The sequence below is a fragment of the Cupressus sempervirens genome, chromosome 3, assembly GCF_028749045.1.
Source record: "Cupressus sempervirens isolate cs-2001-9-10 chromosome 3, ASM2874904v1, whole genome shotgun sequence".
Lineage (NCBI taxonomy): Eukaryota > Viridiplantae > Streptophyta > Pinopsida > Cupressales > Cupressaceae > Cupressus > Cupressus sempervirens.
Window position 1 is genome coordinate 993,507,566 of NC_143120.1, and position 22,605 is coordinate 993,530,170.

Genomic DNA, 22,605 nt, shown 5'->3' on the forward strand with positions numbered 1-22,605 from the left:
TCATGTATTTTGCAGCAGGAGTAAAACTTCAAGTTGATCAAATAACAAGCTTGTTAGATAAACCATCATTTTTATTTATTGCATTAGGGAAAAAAAAATGGATAGATCTATATATTTTTGCATCTTAATGAGATTTTATTATAGATAAAATGCTTCTTAGCAGTAGCAGAGTTTTAACCATGCTATCCACAAGATCTTAGCATTTTCAGTTCCAATTTATTTGCACTTCAATCACATGTTTTCAATTAGTATCCAATTTTTAACAAGTTAAACCTATCATTTTCTTTAAAATCTATAACTTACTTTTCCTAGTTAGCAATTATATTTTATTCTAAACATATCATTATATTAAATTGAATGTTTTATTGAAACATTTGGTAATTATTTATTGAAATAATTGATAATTATTTTTTAATATATGATTGATTATTTTGTTAATATATTTAATTTTCTTTGTATTTTAAAATATTAATTTTCATCTTATTAATGAATTTTTATTGTTTTAAATGAATAATGCAGATAAATATAAGTTTTGTCTTACTTTCATATAGGTATTGTCCCTTTTCTCTTAAATAAATCTTATTATTATATATATTATATATTTTTTGTGATGGGAAGAGTTAAGCTTCAGATCAAGAAAATAGAAAACAATATAAACAAACAAGTTACCTATTCCAAGAGGCAAAATGGACTTACTAAGAAGGCCTATGAACTCTCTATTCTATGTGATATTGATATTGCACTTATTATGTTTTTGCCTTCTGGAACACTCAGTCATTTTTCTGTAAAGAAAAGGTAAGCTCTATTAGAACCACTGAATAACTTGTGTTCTTAATGTCTACATTGCTTCTATAGATAGTTTTATTTACTAAAGAGATTTATTTCATCTGTTGTATATTTAAGGAACACTTCAAATATGGTGAATATACTTTGGATTATGTATAGCATTTCATATGAAATAAATGCCTAGCATTAGGGGAATTCTCAATTAAAGTTCATTCTATTGTATTTTATATTACAATGTTAAATTTTCTTTTTCTTTTTAGATTGACAAAAGATGTTATAGTTCGTTATGTTAATCTACTAGAACATGAGAGAGGAAGGTATGGACTTTTTGCAATATCTTAAAAAGATAAAAATGAAATTCATAATATTTACTTTTACATTTCAATTTATTTTTTGACATATATTATGCTCACTTCAATTCCAATATTCTTGTATCAAATTACTCATTTAATAAGATAGATCTTTTACAAAGAATAAATATAAAATTTCATTAATCTTAGTTATAAGTTGTCTATGAACAAGATTGCTCCATTATTGCACTTATATGAAAGTTTGAATAAACAATTTGTATAAAAATGTATTGCAATTAATAGTAATATTATAGCCACTTTCTTGTAGCTATTTCACCTACATACCTCTAATAAGAAAAAGTTTTGAATAAAATTATGTTCATGTTTAGTTTGGTTTTATAACTAATATCTTTTTCATATTTTTTCTCTATTTAGTATAAATTCTGTGAAATACGACAAATATACAGGCTTCAAAATCAAGAAGTAAGTCTCAATCTACAATTTTTAGTTTAATTTTTCTTCTTTCTGGCGTAATTTATTTTTGTGAATAATTTATTAATGTAGAAGCCAAATCTTAGAATTAGACATAAATAAATGTTATTTTACTTAATCTGAAGTAATATTTTTTCCATTAAATTATAGTACTTTGTAATTTAGTACTTTGATCTTAAAAACATCTAAACATGTGCAATTACTGATATGAAAAATATCTATTAACGTTTTTCATTGATTTCACTATTCATATCAATGCTACCTATACTTTTATTCAATTTCCAATCAAATTATCCCTCCCTTTCTATGAACTCCTTCTCTCTGTAACCCTCCCCTTCACTAAAATTACAAAAATAAAAATAAAAAATCATACTGTTACTTTCTGTATAAATCAAATGCCTAGGCAGTATTTGTGGGATCTTAAAGAACTATTTTTGAGTTTGTAAAGAACAGAAATATAAAAAATTTATATAAATATATTGAAGTTTCATATACTATTTCATTTTTAAAAAAAATCTGCAGGTGTTTGAAAGTAGATCCTAATATGATAACTTCAGCACAGATTGGAGAGTATTATGACAGAGTTTTGGAAGAATCCTTAATTAAAGTTCAACTTAAAAGGGTAAAGAACTCCACTTCTATTTCATTAAATGTCTTTTTGTAAACATATCTTACAAATTTTAATATTAAAAAACTAGTATAACAATTAGTTTTGATAATTATATTATTTTCAAATTCTAAGAAAATTATATTTTACTTCAAAACAATTTTCAAGTATATTACAGAGATTTCTTGAACAATCTGGCATAGTCTCGTATGGCCAAGCTAACATCCATGGTCAATCAAAGATGCAGGTATGTTCCATTTGTGAGAAATCAAAATTTTGTTTTTTTTTCAAATAGTATTTTCCATATATCAGTGAAGATAAATTTTCATATAGAAATAACTTATTTAATGCCAAAACTTTTCTCTCCATTTTTTTCTCAAAATGTACACAATCGGTCAAAATATACAGATATGTATCATTTGAGTAATGCCCCAAAATTTTCTTTTGTCATATCTAATGAATGGAATAGACTAGCTAAACTTTTAAAATGTTTCATACTAATGTGCATTAGAAATAGATACATTAAACGATGATAAACTATTTTGTTAAATATAAATTTGAATTTGAATTATATTGATATCAACAGCCACAGAATAGTTCAAGTGAGAGTCAAATATTAAGCCAGATATCACAGAGAGACCAAAACTCTGTAGATCTTGCCAATACTGATAGCATCTTCAGCATCAAGTATGTCTTTAAAACTTGTGTTATTCATGGCAATGATAAATGTTTACAAATATTTTGACACTGAATAAGTGTTTGGCTTCTTGAAATGAAGGGACAGTAGGGTAGAATGCATGGCTACAATAATTTATCCATCACTACAACAAGGCAGTGGAAGTATGCAACTTGGAAATCATGCAAGTGAATCCAATATATCAGATTTGAGATATTATTAGCTCCCTATTGAAGACAACAATAGTAATGAGCATGTTGAGCATGATATGGTGGGTAGTGATTATGTCTCTACAATGATATTCCCATCCCAATTGCAATCAACATATGGTGTTGACTTGATGGCACCTTCATCAATGATGTAATGTATTGATATGCATGTTTATAATGTTTTTGCTGACACTTTTGAAAACTATATTAGATTTATTTTTCCAAAAAGGATATTAAAAATATTTCAATGAACTATAATTAGTTTCAAACATATCTTTTTCATTGCAATTTTTTGTTTCAATTATTAGTTCATATGCCAATTTTTACATTTTGACATTTCAAACTATCAATGAAATTGCAATATTAAATTCTATTACACAAAGTTACAATAGTTAATACTTATTTCTTATAATTTAGAAAAGTAACTTTTTCTGATTTTTGATTCCTTGGAACAACATTTGAAGCCTCTAAGTTTCCTATTCTTCTTGACATGCATATTCACCAAAACAAACTAAATTCATATGTAGATCCATTAATGATGCAGTTTGGTGGTCTATTTTTTATATTATTCTTTAAAGTTGTTTATGCTGTTATTTTTCTTCCATTAATTTTAGAGTAGGGCTAATTTGTTTACAACCAGAGAATCCAAAATGTTCATTTTAAATTTACTATTCCATTGCAGTTAGGGTTTCTTAAAACTAAGATAGTGCAAATGTTAATTCTGATGTCTAAAACAAACCACTCTGCCTAACATATGTGAAGGAAGTACTTCCATATTATTTTTTCTAATACTTCTTCTACTAAGATTTGTAATGCTACAATTTGCCTACGCTTCATCATTATATTGTCACTTTCATTTTCTATATGTTTTTATTTCAACGGATGTCTTTGGAATACTACAATACTATCCCACACATTGCATTTATCTGGCAGCATTTGAACTCTTCCTAAATTAATTAAGGAGGTTCCTTAAAAGTCTACACACAAATAGAATCAGGTAGTGTTCAATGAACCCATGTTGAAAGTAGCTTTAAAGTTGAAGCAAAAGACTTGGGACCTTCAACTCTCGCAAACAAGGAGAAACACTCTATTCTCAGATTTGCAAGACGTGCAACTCTAGGCCAAGCCTGTACTATCAAATTCATGATTTGATGTCCCAATTTTCTTTCTCTTATGAATTCTATTTGTTTGTAGATTCCTTTCATGAACTATATAACTCAATGAAATTGGAAGAACTTAATTCTGCAATACATGATCATGAAAGCTACATAATGAAACATTCTTCCATTCTTTCACTACTACTACAACATATAAGGAGATGGATTCACACAATATTTTCAACCAATGATATCAACAATGGCATCTTTTATTTAAACTTTAAGATTCATACCATGCAAGAAGAATTACATATGCAATGGAAATCTCATCACTCAACTCATACAATACATTGAAGGAACAAAGGTAAGAAATGGAGAACTCTCCAACAACAACACTTGATCACAACAATCATGAACTCCTTTCCTCACAAGGTTCCAATAGGAAGTTCAAAGCCTCCCAAGCTACCCAACATGGACCCACAAAACCCGCAAATAAGATTTGAACATACCATGGAGAGCTCACCTCCCAACCTAGGCTTTAAAGACACCACCCATTGAGATAGGATAACTAATGCCAAATGGGTCACAACCACAATCAAACCACAAATACAAGAACATCAAAAGAACTCCAAATCCTAGGATTCACAATGGGTTTCACCTAAGAACCCATGACAAGGGTGAAGGTGGAGTAACTGTGAAGGAGATTTCAATGCCAATACACACAATTTTCATGGCTTCACAAGGCTCGTAGCAATCACATTTCTTCTGTAGACATGCTCCTTATCACCCCCAAATTGTGAGAAATTAAAATTAAAATTCAATTTAACTCACAACTCAACCCTAAACCTAAAAATTTTACTCGGCACTCACAATTTCTGAGTACTAGTTTTTCTCAGCACGTGAATGTGCCGAGTGGCAATTTTCTCGGCACCAACAGATGTCGAGTGATAGGCAACAGGTGCCAAGTGAGATCGACACTTGAAGAAAAATGCTTGGCACAAGAAGAAAAATGCTCGGCACAAGAAGAGCTTGGCACACACACAGGAAACGCTCGGCACCAGTGGATGCTGAGTGAGCTCAACTCTAACTGAGAAAGAGGATGCCAAGTGTTTTGTTTCAAACTTAAAAATTATAGCTTAGGAAATATCAACGTGAATGCTTTCACCATTAAAACTAGAATGCCAAAGCTTTAACCTTTCAAAAAAACTTGTCAAATGCAATGAATAGAAGAGGAAGATAGATTCAAGTATGCTTTCTTGCTTTCTATTCAATCTTCTATTAAACTATTACAAAATGTGGGAGCATTCAGCTTCAACCAGAAAACCCTAAAATAACCCTAAATTGATAATACTTCAAACTTCAACTCTAATGGCTGCATACAATGGTTCCTGGAGTAATCCCTACTTCAATAGGACAAATCCAAACAACAACAAACTTACTGAGTGAATAAGGGAAACACGTGCAACTGTAGGCACAAACTTCTTTCCTTCTTCCTTCTCTACTCAGCTCTGTAACTTCTCTCTGATCTGCTTGATCTGCAAACTCTACTGAATGAATGTAGAAATATTCCTTTTTGTCACATTCTTCCTTTCCCTCTCAATGTTCAAATTAAAAAACTTACCTACCAAAAATAAATGTTTACCGACCATGGATGCCTACGGTGACCTGATAGGGTAGATGGGCATGGGGCTCGAGGACAACCTGCAAGCATTTGATGTTTAATTTCCAACACTCCCCCTTTGTCCTGAGCCAAACAAACAAGGATCACAACTAATCCAAATCAACTACACCAAGACTCTATCTTAAGTGTACAAAAGTGCCAATACCTAAAGGCTTAGTGAAAATGTCTACTAGCTGCTGCTCAGACTTACAAAAATTCATCCTGATAACCCCATTCTCCACCAACTCTCTGATGAATGATATCTAATTTCTATGTGTTTGCTTCTCCCATGGAAGAATGGATTCTTAGACAATGCAACTGATGAGATGTTGTCATAATAAATTGTGGTTCCAACCTCTTGCCTTTCATTCAAATCTGTCAAGATCCTCCTTAGCCAAATTTCTTGACATGTTGTTGCATTTGCTGCTATGTATTCAGCCTCTGCTGTAGATTGAGCAACAATAGGTTGCTTCTTGGATGCCCATGAAATTGCACCCGACCTATATGAAACATGTATTCGAAAGTGCTCTTCCTATGATCTAAACTTTTGGCCCAATCACTATCTGTGTATCCCACCAACTTGAAATCATAATTTGTAGTATACAAAATTCCAAATCCCTTGGTACCTTTCACATACCTTAGGATTCTTTTTCCTGCTTGCCAATGGGAATCTTTTGGTGTTTTCATAAATCTGGAAATCAGACTTACTACGTGCATTAGGTCTAGTCAAGTTGTAGTCAAATACATTAAACTTCCAACCATACTCTTGTATAGTGTTGGATCCACTCTCTTGCTAGAGTCTTCTTTGCTCAACTTCAAACCTATTTCTTTTGGTGTGGGGGCTGCCTTACTATTCTGCATTTTAAATCTCTCCAAGATATGGCCTGCATATTTTTCTTGAGAGATGAAGATGCCATCATGCATTTTTTTTACTTCTATGCCTAGAAAGTATTTCAAGAGACCTAGGTCTGTCATTTCAAATTCACTTTTCATGGCCTCTTTAAACTCACCAATTAGAGCCTTATCATTTCTAATAAAAATTAAGTCATCTACATACAAGAAAACAATCAATACATTACCATTCATTGCCTTGATGTAAAGAGTGGGCTCACCATTACTTTTTCTAAAGCCATTGCTCATTAAATATTAGTCAATCCTACTGTACCATGCCTGTGGAGCTTGCTTGAGCCCATAAAGAGCTCTCTTCAACCTATATACTTTGTTCTCTTCACCTGCAACTTCATAACTAGGTGGCTGCTCCACATATACTTCTTCTTTCAATACACCATTAAGGAAGGCGAACTTCATATCCATTTGAAATACCTTTCACTTGTACTAGGCTGCAATTGCTATGACATCATGCATGGTTTCCATTCTTGCAACAGGGGCATATGTCTCATCATAGTCTCTTCCATATTGTTTTTTGTAGACCTTGACTACCAGCCTTGCCTTATGCCTATCAATCTTGCCTTTCGCATTGCCTTTGGTCTTGCAGACCCATTTCACTCCAATCACTTGCTTCTTTGGAGGCAATTCAATTAGCTCCCATGTCTCATTTCTTTCTATAGCATCTATCTCCTCATCCATGGCCTTACACCATTTCTTCTCCTTAACAGCTTCTTCAAAATAAATTGGATCACTATGAGAAAATAATGCAAAATTAACACTCTCATCATAATCTTCATACCTTTCATCTTGGTATAACTCCCTAAGACTCTTAGTCTTTCTTGGTAATAGGGAGGAGAGTGTGGATTTGGAATCTTCACTGCTGTTGCTTTGTCGACTAACTCGGTCTTCACTGGTACTCAGCATTGACACTTGGTCATACCTAGAGGAGGTAGGAAATGTCTGAATCTACTTTCCTTTTCTTCTACTTGCTCCTTCTTCTTGTTGTTAATCAACATCTTCTTCACTCATAATTGACATTTTACTTGAAGTGCTTGATGACTCATCAATTTGTCCATGCCAAGACTAATTTTCAAGAAATTCCACATTTCTTGAAAGCATCATCTTGTTGTTCAATGGGTCATACAATTTGTATGCCTTTGATTCTAGGTTGTACCCTATGAAAATGCATTTCACACCTTTGTCATCAAATTTTTGCCTTTGCTCTTTAGGCACATGTGCATATACAACACATCCAAACACCCTTAAGTGTTCAACTATCCATCTTCTTCATGACCATGCTTCCATTGGAATTCTGTCACGGACTACCTTTGTAGGACACCTATTAATTAGGTAAACTACTGTTGCCATAGCCTCTCCCCAAAATTCAGTTGGGAGACCTTTGTCTTTCATCATGCTCCTTTCCATTTCAACAATGGTCATGTTCTTTCTTTCAGCCACTCCATTCTGCTATGTTGTATAGGTGGCTATGAGCTCTTTCTTTATGCCATGTTTCCTGCAAAAGTTTACAAAAGAATTGTAGGTATACTCCCCTCCTCTATCTGATCTGAGGACCTTGATATAGTGTCCACATTCTCTTTTAGCCTAGGCTTTAAATTCTACAAATTTATCAAATGCTTCATATTTATTCTTTAAGAAATACACCCATGTCTTATGACTGAAATCATCAATGAATGTCATAAAATATGTACTCCCCCTAATGAAAGTAACTTGCATAGGACCGACAAGGTCAATATGCACTAACTCTAATGGATATCTAGCCCTCTTACAATTTCCAGAATTAAAAGGAAGCCTATTTTGCTTACCCAAAATACAAGCCTCACACTTGTCACATGAATTTCCTATACGTGGCAAACCTTTTACCATTCTTTTATTTGACAATAAATTTAAACCAGCATAGCCAAGATGACCATACCTGAGGTGCCATAACCATGAGGGGTCTTCAATCACACTCCTTAGAGCTGATTGTGTGTGAGGTGCAGCACAAACTTGAGATGAGAAACATGTCTCAATCCTCAAGGGAAACATTCTATTCTATGTCATTTGAACTGCTACAAGTAGGTTCTTGCTCCCATCTTTTTCATGAATGACACATGTGTCATTCTCCATCAGCACTTTGTATCCATTTTGAATGAGCTGACCAATGCTCATCAAATTGTGCTTCATACCAGGGGTGAAATACACATTTTGTATTTCCCTTTTCTCACCTTTCTTGTTGCGGACCATAATAGATCCTTTGCCCACAACTGGTAGGGTTCCATTGTTACCAATCTTAATTTCTGATTTGAAACTCTTGTCAATGAATGAGAACAAGGTTTTATTACCACTCATGTGGTTGCTACATCCACTGTCAAGGTACCAAACCTCAAGGCTTCCTTCTTCACCAACATTACACATGATGAAGGTAGCAGCATTGGGTCCACTTCCCATGTTCACATCAGCAACATTTTCTTGTCTTGATTGATCATTCTGCTTCTTCCAGCATTCATTTGTATAATGCCCATATTTATGATCGTAGTAGCATTCTACATTACTCTTATTTGAGTTGTATTTTTTCTTACCTCCTCTTGAAGTATCTTGTGAGCTACTTGCTCCATCTGCTCTTATTGAGTTTTCTGTTGCAACATTTTTCTGTCCTCCATTTTCTTGGCCTCTACCTCTAGAGTTTCTTCTTGAGCAATTTTTTCCTCTCTCTTTTCCTCTTGGATTTGACTGAGCCTTGAATGTTTTCTCTTGGGAAGTAGAAGATGTAGATCTATTGATCCTATGCTCATGGGTTTGAAGAGAACCCATCAACTCATCCATTGTCAAAATAGTGAGGTCTTTTGCCTCTTCTATGGTCATGACCAAATTGTCATATTTATGAGGTAAAATCCTCAATATCTTCTCCACTATCCTCTACTCTTGATAGTCTTCTCCATTTGAATTTAATTGATTAATTACATTGGAGGTCCTTGAACTGAAGTCTGCAACTGATTCATTCTCCTTCATCTGAAGGTTATCAAACTCCCTCCTGATGTTTTGTAGCTTTATAGTACAAACTTTATCAGTCCCCTTGAAGTTCATCTCAAGAATATCCCAAGCTTCCTTTGCATAATTTTCTGCTGCAATCTTTGCGAATACTATCTCTGTCATTGCTGCTTCAATAAGACTTAATGCATTAGCATCCTTCCGCCTTGACTCCTTCAAATGAGTCTTTTGTGCATTTGTGAGGGCAACATACTGATTTGGGTTTGTCACATCATTGAACCCATTAACTACAAACTCCCACAAATCATTTGCTAGCATAATGGTCTTCATTTTCTTTGCAAATGTATCATAATTCTATCCATTAAAGGATGGTGATTGCTACCATATCTTTCCTGCATCTCCTGCCATGTCAAATAACCCAAGAAAACAAATGCCCTAACTCACTGTGGATGTGGGGCCTCAAAGCTCTGATACCATGTGAGAAATACAAATTAAAATTCAATATAACTCACAACTCAACCCTAAACCTAAAAATTTTACTTGGCACTCACAATTGTCGAGTGCCAATTTTGCTCGGCACGTGAATGTGCCAAGTGAAAATTTGCTTGGCACCAATAGATGCTGAGTGATAGGTAGTAGGTGTTGAGTGAGCTTAGCACAAAGAGGAGCTCAACACTTGATGAAAAATTCTTGGCACAAGAAGAAAAATGCTTTACATAAGAAGAGCTCCACACACACATAAGAAACGCTAGGCACCAATGGATGCCAAGTGAGCTCGGCTCCAACTGAGAAAGAGGATGCCGAGAGCTTTGTTTCAAACTTAAAAATTATAACTCAGGAAATATCAACATGAATGCTTTCACCATTAAAACTAGAAAGCCAAAGCTTTAACCTTTCAAAAAAACTTGTCAAATGCAATGAATAGAAGAGGAAGATAGATTCAAGTATGCTTGCTTGCTTTCTATTCAATCTTTCATTAAACTATTATAAAATCTGAGAGCATTCAGCTTCAACCATAAAACCCTAAAATAACCCTAAATTGATAATACTTCAAACTTAAACTCTAATGGCTATATACAATGGTGCCTGGAGCAATCATTGCTTCATCAAGAAAAATTCAAACAACAACAAACTTACTGAGTGAACAAGGGAAACACATGCAACTACAGGCACAAACTTCTTTTCTTCTTCCTTCTCTGCTCAGCTCTGTAACTTCTCTTTGATTTGCTTGATCTGCAAACTCTACTGAAATAATGTAGAAACATTCCTTTTTGTCACATTCTTCCTTTACCTCTCAATGTTCAAATTTCAAAACTTACCTAAAAAAAAAAATGTCTGCCGACCATGGATGCCTATGGTGACCTGATAGGGTAGATGGGCATGGGGCTCAAGGACAACCTGTAGGTGTTTGACGTTTAATTTCCAACACAAATGACATCAATTCATTGACAATAAAAGGCCCATACACCTGGCTTATTTTTCCTCTTATCCATGAGAAGAGAACTTGCACTTTCATGGAGGTCACAACTAACCCTTTCACCCCAATGCCACTTCTTCCCTCCCAAGGGTGAGTAATGCCTTCACACCCATGAACAATCCCTCAAATAAAATTCAAGAAAAGCAAGATTGAAATTGTCATTTCCCAACCCTTACAAGCACAAAATAACAATACATGTAAAATGCAAGAAATACATGAACACTTGATCTTCAACATGTTATACTATTATAAAAATGAAGAGTATCCTTGGCAAGAACCACCAACCTTACTCAAAATGTGATGGAATGGAAATTTGAGAAGAGCCCTATCTTTTTTTATCCAATATTCAAACCCTAGTGTCTCTAAATCTAGAGAGTTGGTGAACAACCACTAAGTTATTCAAGGCCCTCTAAAAAGGCCTCCAAATCCCACCCACCTACTAGCAATCACTTCTTGATTTGACCCTAAGTCCTTAGGCATCATAAGTGTCTCCTACCATTAATGCAAGTTTGGGAAAGTATGTGGATAAGGGTAAGGACATAAGAATTCTCCATTTTTGCAACTTTTGGAAAATGTGTCTTTTGGAGGGTCCCTAAAGTTGCTTGGGCCTTCTAGTGGTACTTAAATCCCACTAAATTAAGCTCCTATGATCACTTTTTGGCTTCTAAAAGTGAATTAAATTTTTTAATTCAAATTCTTCTTTTGTGGGACTTCACATGATACCTCTAAATAAATATGATTAACTTAAGCTCCTAATTAAGTTTAGTTTTAATCTAAGGGTCTCATTTCCAAACCCTAATTGACATGTCATTTACACATATACATGACATGTTTCAATTGACACCGAAAAATTGTATTACACCTTACAATTGACATGTGACTAATTACATAATGAATTAACCTAATACATACATTCAAATTACGATTACAAATTAAATTATGTAACAATGAGGTTTAAATCTCTTCAATGGGTTCAACCTTGGTTTCACAATTTGTACATAGGTTTAGTTGTTGGTTCTCCAATCAATATCATGGTTAATTCCCTACACACTGAATTTGAATATTAGTAGTTTGAGAAAATCACACACACACACACACACACACACACACACACACACACACACACATAACTTGCATAATCAAATTTAACTCAAAACATTCCTAAATTTTGTTTCAATAACTTTACCATTTTCTACACATTGATTAGATATAATGGATTTGCATAATCAAAACACTACGACATCTTCATCAATTCAATATAAATTACCAAAATAAACCATCATAATGCACGCATGTATATAAAATATCATCAAGCATCATAAGTAAAATATTTTGAAGTAATCATCATATGACATCTATAGTATAGATCAATGTCTAGCCAGTTGAACAATGTCTCAAAATCTTGAGCCAAAATGTATAAAAAATAATTGTGTCAACTGAGCTATGATGGGTTGAGGTAAGGCCTCATAGGATTACAATGGATTTCCTTGAAGATCAAGTTCTTGATGACCACAAGAAGATTTAATGGTTACATTTAAACTAGAATGGTCACTTATTTTTTCTTCTAATGTAACAAATTTCAAATTCCCTCCTTGTAAAAGTGACTTATGTCACTTATTGTAATTAAAGTCAACTTTAGGTCTTAATCATTGTAAAAGTTAGGTAAATCCTAACTTATTTTCAAAAGGGAGGTTATTCCAAGTAGGCACTTAGGTAGTTATTCCATGAAGATGTCTCAAATAACTCCTAGCTAGTTAGTCTAAGTGATTGCTTGAGTAGTTTTCCAAAGTACTTACTCTGAGTAGTTATCCTAAGTAGGTATGATAAGTGGTTACAAGTTGGTTATCAAGAAAAGCTTATAAAAGACAAGGATTTGGTAATGAAAAGGGGGGAAGAGCTTTTGCAAAGGAAGAAATTTGCTGAAATATTTAGAGAGACCTTCAATAAATAATGATTTCATATTATGTAAAGGTTTTTGGGTTGATACTTTCTCAAAAATAATAAAGAATGCATTTGTTCATGTGTACAAATGTCTCTCTAATTTATGCTTGCTAATTTATCATATGTTAAATTAGTAGCTCCTTTATGCATTTGTATGGATTATGTACAATACATGCAAAGAAAAATGTTCATCTCTTGGTATCTTGATGTGAATGCACTAGAATAGTTTATCTTTTCATATGTTAAGGTCTACTATCCACTCTTTGTCATTGTTGCATTTTATGCTCAAAACCCCTTTACAAATTGTTGTCTTTTAGGAATCTCATTTAGTGTTTGTATGTATATTCTTTGAGTTTTTGTTGTTCATCTTATTTAGATTCATGTTCTATCCCTTTATACTTTCAAGTGAAAAGTACACCAAAATAAAAATACACCCATCATATGAGGGAGATGCCCCTCTCAAATGTAGAGGAAGATTGCAATTTGATAGTGATTAGCTGCAATCTCTCAAAATATTGGCATAATTGTTACTGTTCATTGAGAAAATAGGGTCAATTTTGAAGATAAACTCATAACCACGAAAAACCACAAAGATCTCCTTTGCCCAGACCTTTTGAGATCTAATACCAGATGATGTAGCCAAAATTCTTCAAATAATTAACTAAAATATAAGAGAGAAAGAATAGAAAAATAAATTTCAGAATTACCTCTAGTGAAAAGACAAAATCGTAGCCTACTTAGTCAGAACCCTAATCAACTCCATAAATCCATCAAGACATCTTAGCAGGAGAACCCTATCATTGACTGTCCTCGTACCGCTCAACTTTCTCATTATGTTATTCCTTGTGTCAATTCAAAAGTGATTTGTGCTTCTCTTGATGAATTGTAAGCTACATTCACCAAAGATATAGAGGCCCCTCCTCCAAAGAGGGACCTCTCCCAAATTGATTCCCTACTTGGTCCTAATGAGGCTAATTCAGGATTCATCCAACATGTGCCTAATCTCAAACACAAAACCCAAAATACCCAAAAAAACATTCTGGAGAAAATTAAGAAAATCTTAAGCCACAAGTTCATGAACCAATCTATGATTCCTCTAATGTTTCCTCCCACTAATGTTCTTGCTTCTCTCTCTTATTCAACCTCTTTGAAAGCAAGAACATCAGGGGGAGGCAACATCAAGCCAACTAAGATCCCAAGAAAGAAACTCCTTAAATGCTCAAAAATCTTCCGAGCTCCTATGGATATTGAAAATTATAGGTTTCCCAATGACTTCCAAATTCATATCATAGAATGTCAAAGGACTTGAGTCCCCTAGCTGAAAGTATGTTATGAAGAGGTTTTTGAGAAACCATAATGGTGTTGATTTTCTCTTCCTACAAAAAGTCAAAGCAATTGATTTTCAACTTCATATATCTCTCAAATGTATTTTGGAGGATGCAAAGGCTTCTTCACAAACCATTAAAAAGGCAAGGGAGATGTTGTTGAGATAATGGGTGTTGCACACATTGCATAGTATTGTTATATTTTATTATGTAAAGTTGCACCTAGGACTACCTAGATGGGCATGCAACATGTAAAGATTTCCATGGGATATACTTAATGAGTTATATTGTAACATTGTGATAATATTTGATGTAAATATTTAACATTAAGGAAAAGAATTAAACGTCCAATATTAAATGTGGGATCAATGGGTTAGGCAACACATAGTTTATGTAATACTACTTGGTGGTTTTGTGGCTCTTTCTACTATATAAAAAGCCACAAAAGTAGTTGTAGAGACACGACAAAAAGGCAAAAGGAAAAAAGGAAAGTCAAGCAAGACAAGGCTTGATAGGTTAGCCAAGGGAGCATTTGTGAAGGTTGGAAGCATGGCACTAGATGTGTGGATTCATGCTTGTTCACATGAATTGTTTGGTTGTGGCTATGGCTTTGAAGGCCTCCATGGTTGTATTGGAATGGTGATTTGTTGAATAATACATGGTATAAATGCTTTTGGAGGCTAGGTTTTTTCCCTCAATGAGGGTTTCCCAAGGTATATCTTGTGCCACATTTTTTGTGGGTATGTTTTTTGGTCTCTTTCACGTGGATTTTAATTACGTAGTTATTTCAAATCTATTATGTGTTATGTGAAAGCAATTATATTTTTGGTTGCAAGTTACCTTGCAAGGACTACCATTCTAATTGGTCATAGGTGGCACAAATGCATCTATTATTAGGGCTCCTCTCATTGCAACATAATTTTGTGGGTTATCTTGAACCTAGATGATAAAGACAAAAGAGTTTGATTTTCCTGTGCTCCCAAAGACCACAATGATAGAAGCACCCTTTGGAATTGGATGTGCCAACTAAAGGACATTCTTTGGGAGTTTATTGGGGATTCTAGTATGGTATAAATACAACAAGACAAGTTAGGATGTTCCAAATTTGATTTGAAACAAGAAGAAAAGTTCTTTTGGACTAAGATCGGTGGTAAGTATAATCTCTTTGACCCTTTGACCAATAACAAGAATGGACATAAAGACATTTAGCACATGTGCTCTAAATTCCAAAAGGGTGGGAGGAGGATATATTGTAGATTAGATAGATTCTATGCATGTAGGAATACTTTCAACTTTAAAAAGAATGAAGAAGGTGATTGTGTACAAGTCTTCCCTTACACTCTCTTCAAGAAGGTGATTGTGTACAAATCTTCCCTTACACTCTCTTTGATCACCATCACATAGTAGCATCAATCTTTTTGTTTAATCATAACCAAGTCATCCCTCACAAATCTGATGGCTTTTCCCTTAATAATTCTCTCCATAAAGATGAAGATACTAGGACTATTGTCTTGGTAATCAGATGGTATAACCATAATATTGTCAAACATTGGTGATATCCAAAGATGGGAGACTATGACTGAAAGCTAGAAAAGGCTCTTCTATATTGTGGGGAAGAAGAAAGCTAAATACTCTAGATTCAAAGAATGTACCATTCACAAATCTCTAATTGAAGCTAAAAAAAGTACTTAGGTTAGGAAAAACCACATAACCAGGATACTCTAGACACTCTAACCATTGCCATAGATTCATTAAGAAAGATAACACATTCTAAGATTTAGGGAGCTAAAACAAGAACTAGAATTAATTTATTAGAACATGGTGATAAGGGGACAAGATAATATTTCTAGCTATTGAATTTGAAAGAAGCCATAGACAAGATAGACCATATTTGTGAGGATGGTAAGGATATCTATGATCAAGGAGATATTCTTAAAGCTTTTTCCAACTATTACTCTAACCTTTTCACCTTAGAAGAGGTGGATGATTCTATGAATAGCAAGTCAGACAGAATCAAAAGTCTTATCCTGATGCAGATCACACAAAAAAAAGGGTAAATAAAGCCCAATCAAATATATTCAAACACTACATAATTACCAAGACAATATGACTATGCATGAGGGCCAGTAGGAACAACAATTCCCAAACATATCATATTTCATTAATTCAACTTGCTGTTACATCTTGGCTCTCCTCTATCAAGACACCATCCACTATCCTCTTCTATTCTACCATTATTCCTGTCTCCCCTTGTCCCTTATCGGATTTCCTTACATTATTTATAGCTTTGCAAAAACTGAATAACTAACTCCACTAATTACTAACTTTCCACAACTAAAAACATTCTTGTTCTAAACACATTAACTAAACTATGAAGTTATCATGGTTTATTCAAATCTTTCTAAATATCAATGATACTTAGACCACTTAGACTTACATTCAAATTTTCATAACATCAATTTATCATGCACTCCATAGTTCTTGACTTTGATCTTGGTGCTCCTACACCATACTCCCCGACTTTGAAATTGTTCCAAGTCCTCTTGGAAAGCTCTATCAAAAAAAACTTTATCAAATGTAGTTCCATGTCTTCTCATATCTTTGACACATTTGTATTTAGCTCCTTGATGCTCCATCCTTGCTTATTTTTGTGAATATCTTGTGACTGTACTTTCTTCCTTGTCATGCTTCTCCATGCTTGATTCTTGCTGTCCACACTGATTATCCATGTTTTCATACACCTTTTCGAAGTGTGTACCCTGTACTCTCCTTCTACACCTTTGTTTCTTCTTATTGTGCTTTGGAGTTAGTGACCATATCAGTATAAAGAAAACAACATAACATAGCCTTGCCTTTATTGGGCTTTGACACAACCTTGTCAACTCCATCATGCCATAAATCTGTACCATAGTTGGATATACTTGCAACACAAACAAACTTAGTACCAAAAAACATAGTAATATCATCATACTAGTACAGACTGCCCCTATACACATGCTTGGACTGATTTTCTCATGACTCTTCATCCTTATGATGTTCTCATATTCAGATACTTCATGTTTATACACCTATGCCCCTGTCAGTAACTTATCATCATCATTTAGCCATGCTCCTTGTCCTTTCACCTTCCTCTTGGTCACTACCTTACCATTCTCCCCAAACTTTAACGGACATAGAAGTAGTCTCATTTTTTCAGCATCAAACTTTACTTCTTCCTCTTTGTCTTCATCAAAAACTATATTCTTTACTACTGTCATGCATCTTAGAACCTCTTTATTATGAGATTCACTCCTCTCCATGTAACCTATCTACTGCAATCTTTCTTCGTGTCCCTTAGATGGACCACATACCTTAGTGTCAGCATTCTCAATGTCTTCATGATCCAAAGTACCATCACTTTTCCTTATTATTTTCTCTTCACCTTCATGTTCCTTACACCTTAGGAACTCTCTTCTTCCCATCAACCATGTCCTTGACATTCCCCATGTAGCCTTATCATCTTGCAGTGAACTCATCACAAACTTCTTTCCATCCTTCTTAGTAAAATATTCATTTTTCCAACCACAATGTATGGATTTGAGATCAACTTGCCATGTCCTACCCAAAATCATATGACAATCATCCAAAGGTACAATATCACATAATATTTTATCAACATATGGACCAATACTGAAAGAAATATATGCTTGTTCTTTGACATCAACCCACTGATCATTATTCATTCCATACATTCTCTAAGATGTAATATGTGCTATCTTCTCAATATTCAACTTAGAAATCATATCACCTGAAACAAGATTAGTGAGAGTACCACTAGAAACAATAACCCTATATACCTTACCCCTACATTTGCATTGTGTCTTTAATATGGATGACATCTGAATGTACCTTGTACCATCATTATCTACCCTGATGACCTGCTACCAACCTTGTTCAAAAAACACCCTAAAAAAACACCTTCAATCCAAGATCTATCCATTTTGGAATCACCACTCGGAACACTCCTGGAGGATAATTCAACTCCAAGCATCAATAAACGACTCCTAGTCTTCAAAATCTCAGATCTTCACCCCAAACCAGATCTTTTACTGTGCTTTGATACCAATATGATGGAGAGGATCATACAAATCAACCAATTAGTGGGATAAATGTTAATACCTTTTGAATATATTAAACAAAATCCATAATTAGAGACATCTTACAAGGTAAAACAAAACATTTTCCAACATAAAAATATCAACCTTTCTCCATTCACATATCTTGATTTCTATATCTAATTCCATTATTCATAACTTCAGTTATAAAAATCTTCTTTAAAAAAAATTCAGTATAGTTGTTCCAAATTAGAAATAATAAAACATATCCAAAGATGAGCCAAAATAAATAAATCTATTGAAATTTATAGTCTATATACTTAGACCCATTTTCTCTATCATAAACTAGAAATAAAACTAGTAATGCTTTCTAGGGAATCAAATAAATTTCCCAAGATGATTCCAAATAACATAAAACCAATTTCCACTCAACCTTATATGTGTCTAGCTTCAGAATATATAAGCCATTAATTCTTACAATGCATAAATCATTCTACAAGGACCAATTGTGTCTTGTAACTTTAGTGGAGATCTGTAAAAACCAGTCTTCATTAAAATGAACATAACTTACAAAAATTTGAATTAAAATAACTCAAACCAATTTTAAATAAAACTTGATTCACATATATTTCCAATTAATATAAATAAAGTTTTTTACTCATTCAAAATTTGATCATTCCAAACATTTCAATTTGACTATAGTTGGGCATCGTCAAATCTGCAATTTACAAGCTTTTCTAAAACCTGCATAACTTCTTCATTTCTAAATGAAATAAATCAAAAACAAAGCAAAAAGAAATTTTATTCACTTATCTATCTGAATATACAATATTTACATGGTTTTCAGGCTGTACATGGCCATACAAGACCTAGAACCAACACTAAAATTGAAAAACCAATCAAAATAACAACACAACATATTACCAATTATGTTTCAAAATGTATCTCTTCCTTTCATTTATTCTTTGGTTTGACCATACATTTATTTTTATAGATTTTTTGGTTGGTTATAACTTCCAAACCACCCTTTAAACCAACTCATTACATTCTTTTAACCCTTTTGCATTTTTGACAACATTTTATGCACTTTATGCATTTTTACATTTCAACATTCATACAAACCCAACCTAGACCAACATTATGACTCAAATGACTTTAGATGGATGTCAATAGATCCATTCACCTATAAAATAAATATTTTGACATTATTTTTCATATTAATACCTCCTCTTTACAACTTTGACAACTTATTACAAATGGCTTCTCTAGCCTTTATATCTTGACTCAAAAGACTCAAATATGTAATAAATGGATCACATTGTTTCAAAATATGACTTAATGACTATAAAATTATTTTTTCTCTTGCAATTTAGGTGCCTCTACACCATACTCCCAACCTCAAAAAGTTTCCAAGTCCCTTGGAAACATGGAATCAATAACCTGCAAGAAAAATAATATTAGATCAAAATCCACATCTTTACCTTCATTTGTCTTTGTCTCTTCATGCCTTTATCACCATCATCATTTCCCTTAAGGACATAGGACTATCCCTAAAATCATCTTTTCAAATACTCCTATCAGTGGAGTATTAATGGTTGCAACTCCATGGTGCCTTATCAGTCAGAGATCCACCTTTACCATTGCTGCTTCAAACTCACCACAAACAACTCTCCCCTATGCCTCACCTAGGAGTCCTCCTCTTTGCCTCTCTCCCTAGTCTCTTGGCAATCAAATAGACCAATCCTTGGCCCTTGACCATTCATCTTACCCAATAATAGATCCTAGAAGATCCCTCTCTCTTCACATTACCTTCTACCCAGCTTTATCTCCATTGGATAATGGTTATGATAGACCTTCTCTTGTCTACCCATCATCCCAACCTTCATATGCAGAAAGATGGATAAGAACCTACAACCAAAAAAATCATAAAAAAAATACCAAATCTCCAAGGTCCTAGCATCGATTGCCTCTATCGGTGCTCTATCCACACATTCAAGATCTTCAAGCTCTGATACCAATCTGATGTGGAACGCATAGCAGAAGGGTAAATAAAGCTCAGTCAAATATATTCAAACACTGCATAATTACTAAGACAATATGACTGTGCCTGATGGCCAGTGGGAACAACAATTCCCAAACATATCATATTTCATTAATTCAACTTGCTGTTACATCTTGGATCCCCTCTATCAAGACACCATCCACTATTCTCTTCTATTCTACCATTACTCCTGTCTCCCCTTGTCCCTTATCGGATTGCCTTACATTATTTATAGCTTTTCAAAAATTGAATAACTAACTCCACTAATTACTAACTTCCCACAACTGAAACCATTCCTATTCTAAACACATTAACTAAACTATAAAGTTAGCATGGTTTATTCAAACCTTTCTAAATATTGATGATACTTAGACCACTTAGACTTACATTCAAATTTTCATAACATCAATTTCTCATGCACTCCATAGTTCTTGACTTTGATCTTGGTAGTCCTTCACCATATCCCTAAGAAAATTAATGAAGAAGACAAATATATGCTTAAACAAATGATATTGAAAGAGAAAATTATTAATGCAATCATGAAGATAAGTGATGAGAAGGTACCCAAGCATGATGGGTTTCTAATTGATTTCTACAAGACTAATAGTGAGTGGATTTGGCAAAATCTATTGATACTTTATGAGGAAGTCATAGATAATGGAAACCTAGGTTTTGCAATTAACTTGAAACTTATCAAACTAATTTCAAAAGATGGTGATAAAGCCTTAATCAAGAATCGGAGGCATGTTATCCTTCTTAATGTGTCATAAGATTCTATGAAAAGCTCTTTCTCCAAGATTGGCAAACATCATTCTCAATGCAATCAAATCCACACAAACTATCTTTATTAAAGGGAGATACATTTTAGATAATTTAATTACTTTTTGGGAGGCCATGGAATGGGCTAGAAGTTGGGGACAACATGTATGTATGTTTCTAGTAGATTATAAAGAAGAATATGACAAAATTGAATGGAAATACATCATGATTATGTTAGTAGGGCTTGGCTTTCCTGATTTTTTTTAAAAATGGTTATGTTTCTCATAATCAATGCTATAACCCAAATGAAGATAAATGGTACTAGATCCAACTCCTTTGGCCTCTCTAGATTTATCAAACAAGGGTGCCCATTAGCCTTGTTATTGTCTATTAAAGTAGCAAATTACCTATTATATATATTGAGAGATAATTCTTTATCTCAAAGGGATTGTGCTTCCCAACCAAGAGGATCTAACTAATATTGAACTTGCAAATGATAAAACATTTCTTATATGGTTATTAGAAGAAAAGAAATATTGAAAATCTTGTTGCCAAGATACATACCTGTTGTTCCACTTCTGGTAGTAAAGTCTCATTAACCAAGTCTATCATGTTAGTTTAGGCGAGTAGTCCCCCAATTCGGTACGAAAAATTGGGTATTTCTTGGGAAGCCCTAAGAACTAGGTAAGATACCTTGGTATCTCATTCTTGGTTCATCTTAATCAATGCTGGAATTGGTCAAGACAAAGATTGATAAGAAACAATACTAATGGAACAATGGGTACTTATGTTTAGTGGGGAGATTGTAGGTATGCCAAAAAGTCTTATCATACTATATATTATTCTTTTGCTTTTCTATTCAACCAAGCCCATATTAACTATGTTCAAAAAGCTATAAGAATTTTTTTGTGGTCTAATGGAAAATGAAATAAGAGGTATGGTGTTAGAAGGGATGAGCTTGTTAGAAGAAAAGAGTTGGGGTGTCTTAAGCAAAAAGATCTTAGATGGAAAGCAATTGCCCTTGCCATCAAATGGGTTGCTAAGGCCACCCAAGGAAAAGAACCATGTATAATTCTAATCAAGAATAACATATCAAGGGGTGCTTCTGTTGATGCTAAATCTTGGAATGGTTTACACATCAGTGATCTCTCAGGTAAATTGAAGCTCAAAGTTGAAGCTTCCCTAATATTTCAAGCTATTTGGAAGGGGTGGGAGAAAGTAAGACATCGAATATTTGGGAATGATTTGGTTTATCATCTTCACAAAATATATGGG

At 33.7% G+C, this 22,605-nt stretch overlaps 1 protein-coding gene across 1 annotated transcript; it reads left to right on the forward strand.

The window, feature by feature from the left end:
* The first annotated feature begins 610 nt into the window (after nucleotides 1-610).
* On the forward strand, nucleotides 611-3,074 carry LOC149570093 (MADS-box transcription factor 18-like). Its single transcript, XM_089817086.1, has 6 exons — nucleotides 611-795; nucleotides 1,047-1,103; nucleotides 1,544-1,559; nucleotides 2,354-2,422; nucleotides 2,762-2,862; nucleotides 2,954-3,074. The coding sequence occupies exons 1-6, from the start codon at nucleotides 611-613 to the stop codon at nucleotides 3,072-3,074; spliced, it is 549 nt and encodes a 182-aa protein (XP_089673212.1).
* The last annotated feature ends 19,531 nt before the right edge of the window (nucleotides 3,075-22,605 follow it).

Coding starts and splice junctions, on each gene's coding strand:
- LOC149570093 (XM_089817086.1), top strand. CDS start 611: ATGGGAAGAGTTAAGCTTCAGATCAAGAAAATAGAAAACAATATAAAC. Junction 2,423..2,761: donor ATGGTCAATCAAAGATGCAG/GTATGTTCCATT, acceptor TGATATCAACAG/CCACAGAATAGTTCAAGTGA. Junction 2,863..2,953: donor GATAGCATCTTCAGCATCAA/GTATGTCTTTAA, acceptor CTTGAAATGAAG/GGACAGTAGGGTAGAATGCA.